This window comes from Gobio gobio (genome assembly GCF_949357685.1).
Source record: "Gobio gobio genome assembly, chromosome: 8".
In the NCBI taxonomy this organism is placed as follows: domain Eukaryota; kingdom Metazoa; phylum Chordata; class Actinopteri; order Cypriniformes; family Gobionidae; genus Gobio; species Gobio gobio.
This window is the reverse complement of record NC_137114.1, coordinates 47,179,031-47,196,952: the sequence shown is the minus strand read 5'-3', so window position 1 is coordinate 47,196,952 and position 17,922 is coordinate 47,179,031. Positions and strand designations below refer to the sequence as shown.

The 17,922-nt window shown below is 43.1% G+C and overlaps 1 protein-coding gene across 1 annotated transcript; it reads right to left on the bottom strand.

Moving 5' to 3' along the window:
- Nucleotides 1-557: 557 nt before the first annotated feature.
- On the bottom strand, nt 558-9,019 carry LOC307129906 (uncharacterized protein). Its single transcript, XM_079822707.1, has 3 exons — nt 8,890-9,019; nt 5,683-5,931; nt 558-2,362 (listed from the first exon to the last, which is right to left on the bottom strand). The coding sequence occupies exons 2-3, from the start codon at nt 5,765-5,767 to the stop codon at nt 1,353-1,355; spliced, it is 1,095 nt and encodes a 364-aa protein (XP_079678833.1). The 5' UTR covers nt 5,768-5,931; nt 8,890-9,019; the 3' UTR covers nt 558-1,352.
- Nucleotides 9,020-17,922: the final 8,903 nt, after the last annotated feature.

The window sequence follows — 17,922 nt, the reverse complement described above, 5'->3', positions numbered from 1 at the left end:
CAATTTTCTTATACCTTTTTAATTGGATGATTTTCATAATGTCCCTTTACCGAAATCCAGTAATTCAACATTAATTTTAATCTTCTTATATCAAGAGGCATGTCATTCATTTCTACCTGTAAAGCAGGAATAGGAGAAGATCTGACTGTGCGTTCACACCGCCGCCGGCGAGAGCGTCAAAGTGGCCGGAAGTCATTAATTTTCAATGGAAGCCCGGCGGCGATCTCCGGCGAGAGTGGCGCGGCGCGTCTTGGACGATTTGGGCGTCGAGGAGAGTTGAAATCAGGTCAACTTTATGGTAATGAGCCATGACGCGGTTCGGCGGCAACCAATGGGAATGTAGTAGTGCTCCGCTTGAGAGGATTCCACAGAACGCAGTGCTGTAAACTTTGGTTCCGACCACATAAGTTACAGGAGGGTTTACAGGAGGGCAAAAAACCAACATGATAAAAGCACCATTTGTTGGCATTTTTGCCATTACCGATGTTTTACCACAGTTTTACAATAATAAGTGATACATTGATCATAATGAATACCTTTTTCGAGATTACACATTAAAGATGACACGTACTTATTCAGTTTATTTGTAGTCTCTGGACAGTTTATCACATCTAGAAAGAACTATCACTTCTACATATTTCCAACAAAAATACAACCCGAGCAGCTTTAGCACTCTCTCTCTCTCTCTCTCTCTGAAAGTCCCAATACAGTTACATTTTCAGTCAGAGAAACAGAGGAAGCTCCCAAAAAACCGGAGTGGCTTTATTTTATGACATATGCAGAGCTAAATATGGATATCAGACCGTCCGGTATAAATTTAAGAGACGAGACGCACTGACAGATAAAATAAATACACGAATGTGATAACCTATGTCTGATTTCTTCAAGCAGTCGTATTTACCATGTTTGCTGTGGCAATGGTTAGTGCAAATAGTCTTTTGCATGGCATATAAATATTTCTGCTTTATACAGTGCTCAGAATAACAAACAGAAGTTATTCAAACACTCGCTGCTGTCTGAACGTGATTTTTGAGCTAAAATTATTTTAAAAGTCTTTAATGCTGATGTTAGCTGGTGTGTGAAATCATCTGCGGCGCCGGCACTGCCGTCTCCAAACTCAGGTAAACTCCGCCTTTGTTCGTAGCCATTCCTCATGCCCGAGCTGGCCGGCTTTGGACCAAAGTATTCAGCAGGCCAAAAACCCCTGGCCATTGACCGCAAGGAAGCCCTAACGAGACCCAATCAAGCCCCGGAAATGACAGTGGAAACGCGGCTACCAAATTAACAAAATTAATCTAGATGATTTTGTGCTTTTAGGAAAAACTCTCAGTATTTGACATGAAACATGCTGCTCAAATGCAACAGTTTCTCATATGAGCGTTAAGGTTTGATAAATGTCTGAAACTCTTCTCACACTGAGTACAGTAGTACGGCTTCTCTCCAGTATGAACTCGCTCATGTGATTTCAGGGATCCAGACTGAGCAAAACTCTTGTCACAATATGAGCACTTGAAAGGTTTTTCTCCAGTATGAATTCTTTGGTGCCCTTTCAGCTGACTAGATGTAGTAAAGCTCTTCCCACAGTCACAACACACATGATCTCTCACTTCATCATGTGTTTTCTGGTGCAATTTAAAATTGTACAGTTGTGAAAAACTCTTTCCACAGAGAGAACACACATGAGGCTTCTCATCTGAATGAACTTTCAGGTGTTGTTTTAGATCTGATGACAAAATAAAGTCTTTACCACACTGATCACAGTTAAATGTTTTTTTCCCAGAGTGGCGGAGCAGATGTTTACGGAGAGCTGATGCATCAGACAAACTCTTTCCACACTGAGTGCATGTATACGGTTTCTCTCCAGTGTGAATTCTTTGGTGTCGTTTCAGACCGTCAGCTCTACTAAAGCTCTTCCCACAGTCACAGCACACATGATCTCTCACTTCATCATGTGTTTTCTGGTGCAGTTTAAAACTGATCAGTCGTGAAAAACTCTTTCCACAGAGAGAACACACATGAGGCTTCTCATCTGAATGAACTATCAGGTGGTCTTTTAGATTTGATGAAGAAATAAAATCTTTTCCACACTGATCACAGTTAAATGGTTTTTCTCCAGAGTGAATGCGCAGATGAACACTGAGATCAGATGATTGAGAAAAACTCTTTCCACACTGAGTGCATGTATACGGTTTCTCTCCAGTGTGAACTCTCATGTGTGTTTTAAGATTTCGTTTATTTTGGAAACTCTTTCCACACTGAGAGCAGGTGTGCAGCTTTGTGGCTTTTGTTTCTTGAGTTTTGAAGTCACAGAGTTTCTTTACATCATTTAGTTTGTGTCGTTGCTCCGTCACTTCCATCTGGTCTAAAATAAAAATATAAAGTAGTCAGAATCAGTTCAATGAGGTTAAATATGAAAATTAAAAACACTTAGCAGAAAACAAGACACAGTCTGTGTGAGTATAAAGTATCGGTAACACTTTACAATAAGGTTTCATTAGTTAACATGAACTAATAATGAACCTCACTTCTACAGCATTTATTAATAATAGTAAGGATGCATGAAGATTTTTTGGGGCCAATACCGATTTTAACAGACAATTATTGGCCGATTCCGAAATTTGTCATTGCCCTCTTATTTGAAATGTTGTCATTAAAATAGATAGTGTTTTGATCATGTTTTAAATCAGCAAAGTAAAAAAAAAGAAAAACATACATTAGCTTATAGACTACTAGCTAGTTTAATGCTGCATTATCAAATCATTTCTAATGAACATAGACTGGATCCATTTAACATGCAGGCCACCGTGCAGAGGATCTCTTTTCTTGGGATGGAGCTCAATTCGGTCGCCCTGACAGCTCGCCTCACAGAGGTGCGCGTCCAGTCAGTGTTGAACTGCTTGAATTCGTTCAAATGCAGGACAGTGGTACCACTGAAATATTTTCAGAGGCTCCTGGGGCATATGGCATCCTCATCCGCAGTAACGCCGCTCGGATTGCTTCATATGAGACCGCTTCAACGCTGGCTACACGACCGAGTCCCGAGATGGGCGTGGCACAGCGGATCCCTCCGTGTCCAAGTGACACCGAGGTGCTGCCAAACCTTCAGCCCGTTGTCGAACCCTTTATATCTATGGGGCGGAGTGCCCCTAGAACAAGTGTCCAGGCATGCTGTTGTCTCCACGGATGCCTCATCCACCGGCTGAGGTGCCACGTACAACGGATGTGCAGTTTCGGGTCTGTGGATGGGGCCTCAACTGCAGTGGCATATCAATTGCCTAGAGTTGTTAGCAGTTCGTCTTGCACTCAGCCGCTTCAAGGAGCCGCTCAGAGGCAAGCACATTCTGGTCCTTACGGACAACACTGCGGCCATTGCGTACATCAACAAACAGGGTGGTCTACGCTCCCGTCGCATGTCACAACTCGCCCACCATCTCCTCTTATGGAGTCAGAAGCATCTGAGGTCGCTTTGGGCCATTCACATTCCGGGCCTGCTCAACCATGCCAACGTACGTCGAACGTGACCGACTGAAAGGGAACGTCTCGGTTACGTATGGTAACCCTCGTTCCCTGAAGGAGGGAACGGAGATGTACGTTGGCACGGTTGAGCAGGCCCGGAATGCGCGGAGCATGAGATGCAAATCTCGCACGCCAATGGCCCATTGGCCTGTTCTCTATATCTCGAAGCTGATAGGGGCTCTCTGAAGTGATCCCAATTCGTCTGTGACGTCCGACATACGTCTCCGTTCCCTCCTTCAGGGAACGAGGGTTACCATACGTAACCGAGACGTTAATAAATGCTGTAAAAGTATTGTATACATTTTTAAATTGAGTTTTAATTTTTATTTGATCTGTTAAATTTAGTTAATGCACTATGAACTAACATGAATGATCAGAGTAAGATTGTATTTGCTCAAATATTAATACATGCTGTAAAATGTATATTGCATAATGCATATTGTTCATGTAAGCTAATACATCCATGTTAACAAATGGGACTTGCAAAGTGTTACCTATCAAATTTACATGTTTCTAGGTTATAGCTAAAACATTTTTTTAAAACATTATTTTAATGTTTAAAATATTTACTTTAGAATTTGTTGTTAGAACGACTCATTTTAATATATTCATATTTACATATGCATTTAATTTAGCATATTTTCATGGTTTCAGCACTGTGTTACTTAGAGTGTTATGGTTTTATGTATATATTTATTTGATTTTTTTATCAAGTATTAATTTTAAAAATGAAATGGTTGATTAATCAGTTATCGGCAAGTGCGGTCCAACCTAATTATCGGTATTGGTAAAATCCACTATCGGTCGACCTCTAATAAATAACACTGCATATTCTTCCCTGTATAAATTAAATACATATATTATTATTACATTGAGACGTAGCTAAATTCTACTGTACAACATTAATATATTTCAGTCACAATTACTTTGTTAAACAAAAAACTTTTATTTTGACAGGTTGCCGTGCAGACCTTTGAGTTTCTCTGTGTGTGCGTGTGTGTTTATGATATGAGGATAGATTTTGTCGAATGAAACGGTAAAATGCTCATAAAGTGACTGGAGATGAAGTTCATGTATTCATGTCTTCATATATTGAGGCGGCAGAGGCAGAAAAACACTGCAAGTTTCAGTTTTATGATTTGTTTATTTTATTTCAGTTTACGAAAATGTTTTTTGACCAATAGTTTTAGTCTTAGTTTCAGTTTTTGTTTACGAAAATAACCTTGCGACACACACACACACACACACACACACACACACACACACACACACACACACACACACACACACACACACACACACACAGACGGCGTGCGGAAGCCATGAAGCCAGATGGCTTTCACTTTCGTCCTCATAAAGTTTGTCAAGTAAATGCGTTTAAAGGCTTGAACATTTAAAGCGATTGTGCACTATTCAAAAACAACAATACGGAAAACTTCTCCGTTCAGTGCTCAGCTTTTTTCTGTGACAGAGAGCCCAGCCGTATCGCGTCTCTGACAACACGCGTGTGCCCTGAAGGCAGACCTCTTTCACCTGCGTCCTCACAAAGCTTTGTCATTTGTATGTGTTTTAAGTTCTGCCAGTTTCAACATTGGAGCGATTTTAGACCATCAGATGTGTATTATGTTGAACTAATGCCTGATATATTGTGACAAACGAAGCTCGCACATCACGTGAAGATCACGCGCAGAGAGCAGCGCAGAAACGCAGTGTCAACGCCGTTCTGTGACTAAAGTAAAGTCACTAAAGTAGCTTAGAAACTCAACCGTTATAGGCATATATTTTAATAGCTTTGAAGTAAGTACAAACCACACCTTAATAATGAATAGAGACGGTAAGAGTAATTCTGCTCCATAGACAATAACTGCTGAAAGTGAACCGTTTCCTTCAAGTATTTTGAAAAGAAATCACAAAGAAATGCACTCTCATTCGAAAAAAAATTCCACCTTTAATAGTAGAAAATATTTACAGTAAAAACCTTATCAGGAACTTACACACACACAAAAAAAAACTAGATAATCGTTCATTAATCGTAATCGAGGTAAAATGTTCAATTAATCGAGGTTTTACATTTTTGGTCAAATCGTTACAGCCCTACCATATACTGATTATTATTTCACAGCTACTAAAGCAGTCAATAATGAAGAATCAAGAATGGACACCAACCTATTTGTTCCTCAGTCTCTTCATGTTTTATTCTGGATGGTTCTGGATAACTCATGTCTTCAATCTCCTCTTTAATAAACTCCATCTTTAACAGTCACACAGATTTCAGCTGCTACACCTGGAGTTTGTCCTTGTCTTGTAGGATGATGTGAATATTCCCAGTATTTATTGGTGAATTGTTGTGGGAGTGGCTTCACTGCAGGTGTGAACTGTGATCACTGTGAGATACTGACGCCCACAGGACCAGATCTGGAAAAATCAAAGATAAGTTACTGAATTTATACTGAATTACCAGAGTTGACCAGACCTGGCTAAAAAAATGTTTTTGTTAATATTTTTTTTCTGAAGAAAGACAACATTGATGAAAGCCAAAATATTAAATGTCATGGATGTATATTTACTGAGTAATCCACAATTCTTTAGAGGGGGGGCAATATGACAATTTTCACCTGAGATTCTGAGCCAAATTACAGGAGGGTAAAAATTAGAAAACGTGCGTGAAGTCGGACAACCGTTGTGTGTACATCGGCTGTACACTCGTTATTGTGGTGCAATGGGATAGAATGAGTGTACTCAATAACGTCCACTAGGGTTTCGGACACCACTACAAAGAGCTGTCCCCTCCAAATAATGCCCTATTTGAGGTTATGGGGGCGATCTCGGATTCAGCCCTTGATTACAGTGGAGAATTCAAACTACATGCGGCGCACGCGCTTGAGAGCGGTTTATGCGCGGAACGCCGCAATGAGATTAACAACTAGGGCTGCAGCTATCGATTCTTTTTGTAATCGATTAATTAATCGATTAATCGGATAAAAAATGTGTTTTTAAACAACCAAAACAAATAATGCATTACGAAAATGAAGAGGAAAAGCAATTTTATTTATTAATATGCAAAACAGGTTTCATGCTGTAATCTAGCCCTGACATCAAAGTAAATATCTGTTTTATGTAGATTTCTACACTCCACGCCTCAGGTTCGTTTTTTTATTTTGTCGCGGCGCTTTAAAAACTGGCCGACCAATGAGATCGGCGCTTTTGTTCACGTGCCTGGAGCTGCTGAAGTGACAGTAAAACACGACTCGGTGGCGCTCGAGCACAAAACGCCCTATTTTACTGTCATGATGAGTGAATATTGTAGAAAAATTCCACACTTTTTCATAGTTTTCAGTCACGTGACTGTCGCGGAGCCTTGGAGGGCAAAACCGCCATAGAACTCCATAGAACGACAGCACAAGCCTGTCAAATTTCCATCTTAAAACAAAAATATGTGAACAAGATGCAGGTTTTGGGCACTTATGATCCATATACAGCACCTGATGCAGTATTTCAATCACTGAAAACAGTGGGACGTTTTTAAAAGCTTTACGTGAAAAACACTATAGGGTGAGTTTCACCAATAAGGATGAAATTAAAGGATTTGTTGATATGGGTTTTTGTTTTAAATGGAGTCGTTGCACCACTACATTTTAAACACAGATTAATTACGCAGTAGAACCGTTAAAGAGCTGATCAAGCAGCAGATGGAGGCGAACTGAAGACAGGCTAAAGAATCCTGACCGACTGAAAGGGAACGTCTCGGTTACGTATGGTAACCCTCTCTTAAAGTGCTAAAACAGTGGACTAAAACAGTGATATTAAAAGATAAAATTCAGTTTACACCTTTTTGATGATGCATACTATATACAGGCGAGTAGATGAGGCAAGAATATGATTGCAACGCGTTTTCTTTATAATGGATTTCGATGGGGAAAACACCTAACGAGAAACCTCGTGTTGCACTAATATTCTGTGTTCGTCTGCTTTCCTGTACAAAGTATGCATCATCAATTAGGTGTATATTGAATTTGGTATTTTAATATCACTGTCTTAACGCATTAATACTGACTACAAACCTGGTAAAAATGACTAGCGGGCAATAGAGGAGAGCCTTGTTTTGGCGTTCCTATAAGCGTGTGACGACACGAGTACAATGTAAATTATAAGCTGGTGAGCATGCGGTTTGCGCACAAATCGTCCATGTGTGTATGTAAGGTGATTACATTTATACAGTTAAGTTGTTCTATAAATCGCCCTGATTAGTTAAAGGTATATGTATGATTTGTATTGTCGTGTATGTTTGATATGAGATGTGAGCTTGTGAATATTAGGGTGTGGATGTTTTAAGGTGGGATGTACACTACTTTTAAGTGTACTCATTTATTTACTGTGAATGTGGGGTGCATTGAATTTAAAGGGGAAGTAGATAAGAGAGCCCATGCATTTATTGTGTATATAATTATATAAATAAGAGAGCTCATGCATTAGTTGTGTGTAATAATTGTTCATTTATTGCAACATTCATTCTGAGTAAAACTATGAATGAGAAGCATTGTGTCTGATTGTTCATTGATAAACGTGCTCCCTTACAGGAGTGCTACACCAACAGTGACTGTTCAAAAATGCGACAAAAACACTTATTGTGTTTTTTGCCCCAAGCTTGCATGCCTGTAACTCAATAAGTATTAATGATATCTTAATATTCTGGTTCTTATCAAGCATTTATTTTGGTATCATCATTTTAAAGGCCCCATATGGTAAAATGCCAGCGATATGGAGATCTTAATGTGGTTTCATGAACAAATTGATCAATTGTTCATTTTCTGTGGTCAAGAACCAAACGTGGGTCACTTAGCATACAGCTGATACTTTTGTCTTTTACAGAGGAATATCTGAACCAACAAATAATGTTGAAAAGTATTAAAGATATCTTGATATCCTTACTTCCTTTCAATGGGTAAAATGGTTGATTTGACATGGAATGACCGTTTAAGTGAACATATGTTTTCTGTCAGGAATATGGAGTTTTTTGATACAAGTTAGATATCATTTGCATTTAAAACAAGGTTTGTTCAACTCTTGTCCAAAGTCTGAGAGAAACAACAGGACCATCATGTTTAACTGAGCTGCTGAAAAGCCTCTTTGTCTCCAAAAGTTCCCTGTTTTCACCTCATTCATTATGCTGATGTCAGATCTTCTGTAAAGTGGCACATTAAGCACATTTTATTGGTGTAATAGATTCAGAGTCTGTAAAAAAACTCTCTGCCAACATATTACACTCAAATAATAAACCAGGACACACAACGCATTTCATTACATTGGTCCTTAAACATGTAAACACTGGAGCTGATTAATCTTAAACTCTGTAATCTGAGAAACATCTCTCACCTGCAGACTGGAAATATAAGGCATCCGGAGAAAATATTCCACTTTTGTCCTTCATTCACGATCGTTAGCAGCGTCACTTTCAGATTCAACTGGACTCAGCTCGTCCGTCTCTCGCGCTTCTCTCTTCTGCGCATGCTCAGTGTGCGTAATTTTTCTTAAAGGGGCCGCATATTCTTAAACAGACCCGGTGTCATGAGAAATCGTGTCCTACTATGAAATATGGTGCGTTCCATAATGGAACTTCCATTCGACCGAAAGTGGACTGCGAAGTGGACTTCAGAGGGTATTCCGCCATCTTAAGTGTGATTCCAATCCAAAGGGAGCGAACATGTTCAGTTCGAAGGGCACTGCGAACAGCGTAGGGAAGAAGGGAACATCGATACATCACTTCACAGGAAGTAGAGAGTGAAAATCCCACAACTGTCATTGCGTGTCACCTGCTCTGCGAAGGAGGAGTTCATGTATGAATTTGAATATTCATAGCTAGTTATTATACAAACTAGAGTATTTATGAATGGTTATGGCAATAACTGTTAAATTCGCATATTATATTTTACGAATATGTAAACAAATTACAAGTGTTGAGAAGCAGCTAAGGGCTGTCCTTTTTTACTGTCCTTTTTTTACTTTATTTACCTAAAGAATGTTTACTTCACAGCTGCGCACATGATGAGTCCGCTACAAAGACCATTGATTAAGAATACATTTATACATAGTTAACCCAATCAAAATGTATTTTCATATTGAATGACAGGTGCAGCTTCAAATCTGTTCATAGTCAATACAGGTATATGTAAACTACTAAAACTAATGTACAATGTTTTGATTACATTTTTTTTTAGATACATACTGTGTGTTTTGTAAATGTATATGCTTATTATATGGTTTTAAATTTGAAAGTAAAGTAAATTACAATATTCATTTATGTTATATCATAATCTGCGCGACCCCGTCTTTGCCCTTCTTTGATGACGTTGCAGGTGACTGCGTAGGGAACCTGTCGAATGGAACGCACCCATAGTGTCCGTCCACTTAGAACTTTTAATGGGTAATCTGTTCAGAGACTGATTAAAATTCTTACAAAATCACGTTTTGATTTTGTCATTTAAATTGTGTTAAAATAGTCTTTAACATTTTGAAAAGTATATTTTTTATATATAATAGTATATAACCGAAACTAAAAGTTGTGAAATCAAGCATATCTCGTTCTTAATGTTTTTTTAGTTAGCGTACATTCTAGCATAGCATACAGCTACCCGATTAGCTTAGTTTATACACCACGGTTGCACGTACCCTACATTTTAAAAGCCCCGCTTTAATGTATATACAATTTAAAAAAAAACCCTGTTGTATTTATTTTGTGCACCTGTTCTGTATATTAGTGTTTTTTTATCCTTTATTATTTATATTATAGGTACATTACTGTTATGATTTTCTATTGGTATTATTACTTAGTTTATCAATTGTATAAATGATATTTCTCCCATTTTGATCAGGCATTACCACGTTGGGTCCTAAGCGGACACCATTTCACAGGAGGGCACGATTTCTCATGACACCGGTTCCAGAATCAAATCACGGCTGCGTCCAAAAATCTAGACAGTTGACTTGTTGCCTCGCTGCCTTATCAGACAATGACTTGTAAGGCAGCGTTTGTGCATGAAGGCACCTCACGAAACTGATTTCAGACAGACTTCTATAAGGCAGTGTAACAGTTTAATGATCTACAGCACAACTGAGAGAGCTTTGGTGAGAAATAAACGAATATTTAATTACTACATTAGTAATTTCTCGCTAGAAATGACATCAGAAGCGGCCAATGTTGGTCAAGAATATACATTTACACAAAAACTGACCAGCAACTTTTGAATGCATCTTTTTTTTCTAGCTCAACCTCAACTGTCACAGAATGGAACGCACAGGATTGTGGGATATCAAAGGCATTGAAGGATACATTTATGCTGCCTTCAACTCGATCAGATCCCAGGAGACAGGAAGTGAAGCTTACATTAGATTCGGACGTGCCTTGATGCCTTCCTACTTTGAAATGTGTCCTCCGAAGGCAGCATTTTCCAGGTTTTGGACACAGCCAGAGAGTGTTTGTGAAAGAGAGTGGTGCAGGCATGACATCACTTTTAAGACCAAAACATGGAAGCGAGTTAGCATTTTAGCACTTTTGGTTCCATTGTCCCGAAGTCAATGTTTTTTTTAAAGGGATTTTGTTTAAATGGCTGTGAGGAAGAGGAAGGTCCGTGGTGAACAAAACCTCAAGAAACGTTCACATTTTATTCTATGACATAAAATACATCAGTATTACCCCTTCACGATTTTTGAAGCTGTTAGATGCTAACTAACATCTAACATCCTGGGAAAATGTTTTGAGAAAAAACTGGAAGAGTTTGTAGTGATGGTGACTTTGAAGTCGAGCGACCGTGGTGTAGTCCGTTTATAGCTTACCTTTAGCTTTTTAATTCTGGCGACTGCATTTAGGCTTCAAAATGAATAAATGTTCATCTGTGGTAAAAGATCTCCCTTTATGATCACTAAAACGCTGTCGCTTAGTCAGTTCCTCTCACAAACGTCCGTTATAATCAATGAAGCTGCCAACAATGCTCAATAAATCTCTTACTTACGTCGTGTCTACACTTTGTTTGTTAATGAGAGGTTTTGCGAGCCTGCTGCATAAAAACTCTGTTTTGAGCAGTGGGTGGATTCTGATTGGCCATTGCGTGCAAGAGATCATTGTTCACCACTGCAAAAATATTGTAAATTGATACATTTGATTTGGCTAATCTGGCGTAGGGGAGAGCAGGGCACAATCTAACGCTTTTTGACTGTCTCAGTTTGTGTAAATTCACTTGGGGTTCAGAGTATCTTTTCAGAGTATTTTTCTTCTCACATTAATTTCTCACAGGTCTAGTACAAACAAGAATGTTTTCTGAACATTGACTCTCAGTCATTATTCACCCTTTTCTCGTGGTTTCTCAAAATAATTCATGAAAAGTATAGAATATAATAGCGTAGTTCTAATAGGGGCTTATTGTAACGCAGTGTAACAACGCACCCCATCTGCGCAACTGAGATTTAAACCGTGGCTCATGTCAAACCATGTGTGTTACAACAAACCCCGCGTTAGGTTGTGCCCCACGCGCCCCTACAAACCAAATGTGGCAGCAAATGTGGCCCAGTTATCTTAAAAACTAATCTGGGCCAGTTTTGGCAAAGATGTGGGACAGTAATCACTGGTGACTCTGAACCTAATGTGGCCAAACACATGGCATAGCAAATATGGCCCGAGTACATTACACCAAAATTGGACCACATTTGGCAAATGTACAGAGGTCAGCATCTCTGGCTAAACCGGATGTAGGCCTAATATTAGCATTAGCAATGGCTAATGTAGATGGCTATCTAAAGTGAACCACATATGATATGGCAAATATGTCCTACATAGTTAATAATAATTTTAATATCTTTTGGAAAATATATGGTACAGTAGTTGACATCAAAAATGTCCTAAATATCATAAAACAGATGTAGCCAGAAGTGTGTGCAGCAATAATGAATGATAAAAATGAACTCCAACGTCTCCTGATCATTTGGTTGACAATAATACTGTACATCCAACACATATTTATTACAGTATTAAGAAAGAATGATGAGTTATGTGAGGAACTAATACACACATGATGATAACCTAGATGAAGAACAGCTGTGATGATTAATGATCATTAAATACATCAATCAAGACAAGATGTTGTTTCTGTTTTATTTCTCATAATTGCATGTATCAATAGACAATTTAGTACATAATTAAATTACATGACTATATCTAATTCTCGGGCTAGTGAGAGCCAGGGCTTTTCCCCACCTGTAAACACAACCTCTCTGGAACAACGTCACACAAATCCAACATTTCACCAACAAATGGAAGTTTTATCAAAAAACGAATCAGAAATAAATCACTGGAAACTAGCAAGATTGCAAAACCAACATGATAAAAGCGCCGTTTGTTGGGATTTTTGTCGTTTACCCAAGCACCGATGTTTTACCAGAGTTTTACAATAATAAGTGATACATTGACCATAATGAGTTAATTTTTCGAGATTACACATTAAAGATGACATGTACTTATTCAGTTTATTTGTAGTCTTTGGACGGTTTATCACATCTAGAAAGAACAATCCCTTCTACACAGAGCAGCTTTCGCACTCTCTCCAGTGACAGTCCCAATACAGTTACATTTTCAGTCAGAGAAACAGAGGAAGCTCCCAAAAAATCGGAGTTGCTATATTTCATGACCAGCTAATCAGTGTCTAACTAGGGCTTTGTAAGACACTGATTAGCTGGTTCAGCTGTGTTTAATTGGGGTTGGAGCTAAACTCTGCAAGACAGCGGCCCTCCAGGACTGAGTTTGGAGACCCCTGGCCTATATGATATGTCAGATTTCTTCAAGCAGTCGTATTTACCATGTTTACTGTGGTAATGTTTAGTGCAAATAGTCTTTTGCATGGCATATAAATATTTCTGCCTTATACAGTGATCAGAATCACAAACAGAAGTTATTCAAACACTCGCTGCTGTCTGAAAGTCAGTTAAGCTAAAATGATTTTAAAAGTATTTAATACTAATGTTAGTTGGTATGTGAAATCATCTGCGGCGCCGGCACTGCCGTCTCCAAACGTCTCGGTTACGTATGGTAACCCTCGTTCCCTGAAGGAGGGAACGGAGACATATGTCGGACGTCACAGACGAATTGGGATCACTTCAGAGAGCCCCTATCAGCTTCGAGATGTAGAGAACAGGCCAATGGGCCATTGGCGTGCGAGATTTGCATCTCGCGTTCCGCCCCGCACCGCGGGTATAAACAGGAAGCGAGAGCAGAGCACTATTGTTTTTCACTGAGGAGCCGAACTAGTGACTCGGCCATGCAGTGATGGTACAGCAACTGTGGCGACGGGACGTACGTGGCGACGGGGTTACCATACGTAACCGAGACGTTCCCTTTCAGTCTGTCACGTTCGACGTACGTGGGACGTCACTGACGAATTGGGATCCCTTTGGAAAACGCCACAGTTACTACCACTTCCAGTGCCCAGCGAAGAGCCCCTCAGACCCCTCCTGTTCCGGGCGGGAAAACTCACGCAGGGAGAGTCACTGCTGCTGTTCCGCAAGACCCACTCAGCAGACTATTGTGCTGGGAAAGCGTGCCCAGAGGGGCCGCTGCGGAAGCCACATCATGCCCAGAGGGAGTTACCATGTGGAGAATACACGTATGGACTGGCCTTGGGCAGTACAACATACGGAAGTCCCAGGGGTGGCCCCGGCCTTGTAGGCGGGGGAACAACACCGCACTGAGACGGCAGAGGAAGCTCTGCCGAGGGAAAGACACGGGCTCGCCATAGGGAGCCGTACCATGTAAGAATACACATATGGGACCGCCGTGGGGGTCACAACATATGGAACCCAGCCTAACACAAGTTCAACCAATGCGTACGAGTGTTAGACCTGGCGTCGGACGCTCCGCCACGTCCGACTGCCGCGGGTTCCGGAGGACTCAACAGGGTTCGCCGTTCTGGGGAACTCGACTGGAGCAGATAAACACACGCATCCATTCCAAGGGGAAGGGAATGCCGCAGCAAGCCGACACTTAGAACGGGCACTTCGGTGTTACTGACTATGACTGACTATTACTGACACCAGAGTTAAGTATAGAGGGGGGCGAGGTGGATTTAGTCTCCTCACCCCCCTCAGGAACCTGACGATCAGAACGTGCTTACCTAAGAACATCTACCATGTCACGATTAGCGGCGATAGTGGCAACATAAACTTTGAGGGAGGAGGGAGACAGCCTTTGCTTGTAGGAAGGAAAGCACAGAACTGATCGAACATCTTCGGGGATCTTCACGGCGAGAAGAGCACCAATCGACGAACAGGTTCCACTTCAACGCATAGAGGCGCCTCATAGAGGGAACTCTAGCGGAAGTGATGGTGTCTACCACCTAGAACCTCCGCGTCCCGTCAGGGACCAGACATGGAGTTTCCAGAGGTCCAGGCGCAGGTGCCAGAGGGTGCCCTGTCTCTGAGTCAGGAGGAAAGGCCAAGGAGGTGCTGTTGCGAGGAGTTCTAGTTCCAGGAACCAAGTCCGGTTGGGCCAATACAGAGCAACCAACAGGACTTGCTCCTCGTCCTCCCCGACGTTGCACAGTGTCTGTGCAAGAAGGGTCACTGGGGGAAACGCATATCTGTGTAGGTCCCGGGGCCAGCTGAGTGCCAGGGCATCCGAGCCGAGGGTCCCCCCGGTCAGGGAATAAAACAACTGGCAATGGGTCATGTCTGGGGCGGCAAACAGGTCTACCTGTGCGGTCCCTAAGGGACTCCAGATCAGGGAGACCACCTGGGGATGGAGTCTCCACTCTCTCGGGAGCACTGGCTGTCGTGAGAGCTCGTCGGCTGCACAATTGATCAGGCCCGGAATGTGAATGGAAAGAAGCGACCTCAGATGCCTCTGACTCCAGAGGAGGAGATGGCGGGCGAGTTGTAACATGCAATGGAAGCGTAGACCACCCTGTTTTTTACATACGCAACGGCCGCAGTGTTGTCCATACGGACCAGAACGTGCTTGCCTAGTGGCGGCTAGTTTTGAAGCGGCCCAGCGCAAGATGAACTGCTAACAACTCCAGGCAATGATATGCCATTGCAGTTGAGGCCCCGTCCACAGACCCGAAACTGCAAGCCCGTTGTACGTGGCACCCCAGCCGGTGGATGAGGTACATTTACATTTACATTTATGCATTTGGCAGACGCTTTTATCCAAAGCGACTTACAGTGCCCTTATTACAGGGACAATCCCCCTGGAGCAACATGGAGTAAAGTGCCTTGCGGGGCATGTCCTTGCTCAAGGACACACTGGTGGTGACCGCTGGGATCGAACCAGCAACCTTCTGCATATCAGTTCAGTGGTTTAACTCACTGGACCACCATCTCGCACTAGGTATATGCGGAGACAACAGCATGCCTGGACACTTGTTCTAGAAGCACTCCTGCCTGTAGAAATGAAGGGTCCGACCATGGGCTGAAGGTTTGGCGGCATCTCGGCTTCACTTGGACACGGAGGGATCCGCTGTGCCACGCCCATCTCGGGACTCGGTCGTGTAGCCAGCGTTGAAGCGGTCTCATATGAAGCAACCCTAGCGGCGTTACTGCGGCTGCGGATGCCATATGCCCCAGGAGCCTCTGAAAATATTTCAGTGGTACCGCTGTCCTGCGTTTGAACGAATTCAAGCAGTTCAACACCGACTGGACGCGCTCCTCTGTGAGGCGCGCTGTCAGGGCGACTGAGTTGATCTCCATCCCGAGAAAAGAGATCCTCTGTACGGGACAGAGTTTGCTCTTCACCCGGTTGACCCGAAGTCCCAACTGGCTGAGGTGCCTGTCCCTGTGTTCGCACAACTGATCCCGAACCTGGGCAAGGATCAGCCAGTCGTCGAGATAGCTGAGAAGTTGAACACCACGCTCTCATGGGAGCAATGGCCGCCTCCGCGGCTTTCATGAAGACACGTGGCGACAGGGACAGCCCGAAGGGAAGGACTCTGTACTGATATGCTCGTCCGTCGAATGCAAAGCATAGAAACGGTCTGTGTCGAGGGAGAATCGAGACATGAAAGTACACGTCCTTCAGGTCGATCACTGCAAACCAATCATGGGGACGGATGCACCTGAAGATGCGTTTCTGCGGTAACACTCTGAACGGCATCCTGTGAAGGGAGCGGTTCAAGTGTCGCAGATCCAAGATCGGCCGTAACCCACCACCTTTCTTGGGTACAATAAAGTACGGGCTGTAGAACCCGGACTTCGGGCTGGAGGGACCGGCTCTATCACGTCCTTCGCCAGTAGGACTGCAATCTCCGCCTGGAGCACAGGGACGTCCTCCTTCGACACGGAGGTGAAGTGAACGCCCCTGAACTTGGGGGAGCGCCGGGCAAACTGAATCGCATAGCCGAGTCTGATAGTACGGATGAGCCGGCGAGACGGGCTGGGAAGCACTAGCCAGGCTCCCAGAGACCGTGCAGGCGGGACCAACGGCACCACAGACGTACCCGCAGCGGGGCATGGTAGCGGCCCGCAGTGGCGTCTGAGTGTGCTGTGCAACACTACCTGCTTTAGTGAGGGGGAGTGCGAGTGTGGGAAGGCTGCTTGTGTGCGTTCCCACAACCAGCAACCCCTGCTGGCAATGTGGAAAGTCACCAGAAGCTGACAAGGCATGGGAGCGTTGTACACCGCCAAGCGCACTCTCCAAATGAAGGAAGGGCTGAGCGTGGCGAGGCTTTGTGGCATTGCACACGGTCTGCCTCACCTCCTTCCTCAGCAGGGAACAAGAGCTGCGAGGCATAGCGTCGCGCACTGTCGTCCACGCACTGCTGAGAAGAGGGGAATGAGAATGGCGAGGCTTTGTAGCGTCACACACTGCCATTCTCGCCCTCTTGTTGGGAGGGGAATGAGAGCGGCGAGGCTTTGTAGCGTCACACACTGCCATTCTCGCCCTCTTGTTGGGAGGGGAATGAGAGCGGCGAGGCTTTGTAGCGTCACACGATGCCAGACTCAAAGGTATTGGAACTGCTCTTGAGAACTTGGGTACCACTGGCTGCTTTTAACACCAGTGGCAGAACAGAATTACTAATGGTTTTCCACCCGGCCCTCCTCCGGGGGAAGAGCAGCTCCTGACCAAATCCGGGTCAATGGTGTTTCTGGACCATGGTGGACATCGTCTGGCCAAGGGCCAGCGCTGTGCGCAGCTCAACCTCGGCTCAGAACTACCCTTGTGCACTAAGCAGGGCGGAGGAGGCCTGCCAGTGGCACTGCCCCCCCCCCCCCCACCGATGAGGGTAGTGAGAGAGAGGAAAACTTTATATAGATTATGGCCCTATTGGTGTTCCATATTTTGGCACCAAATAGTTCCACAATGCCAAAGCCTTCCAATGCACATCCGGGAAAAGGCAAGGGGCTGGCAAGGCGATTTATGAGTTGCACTAT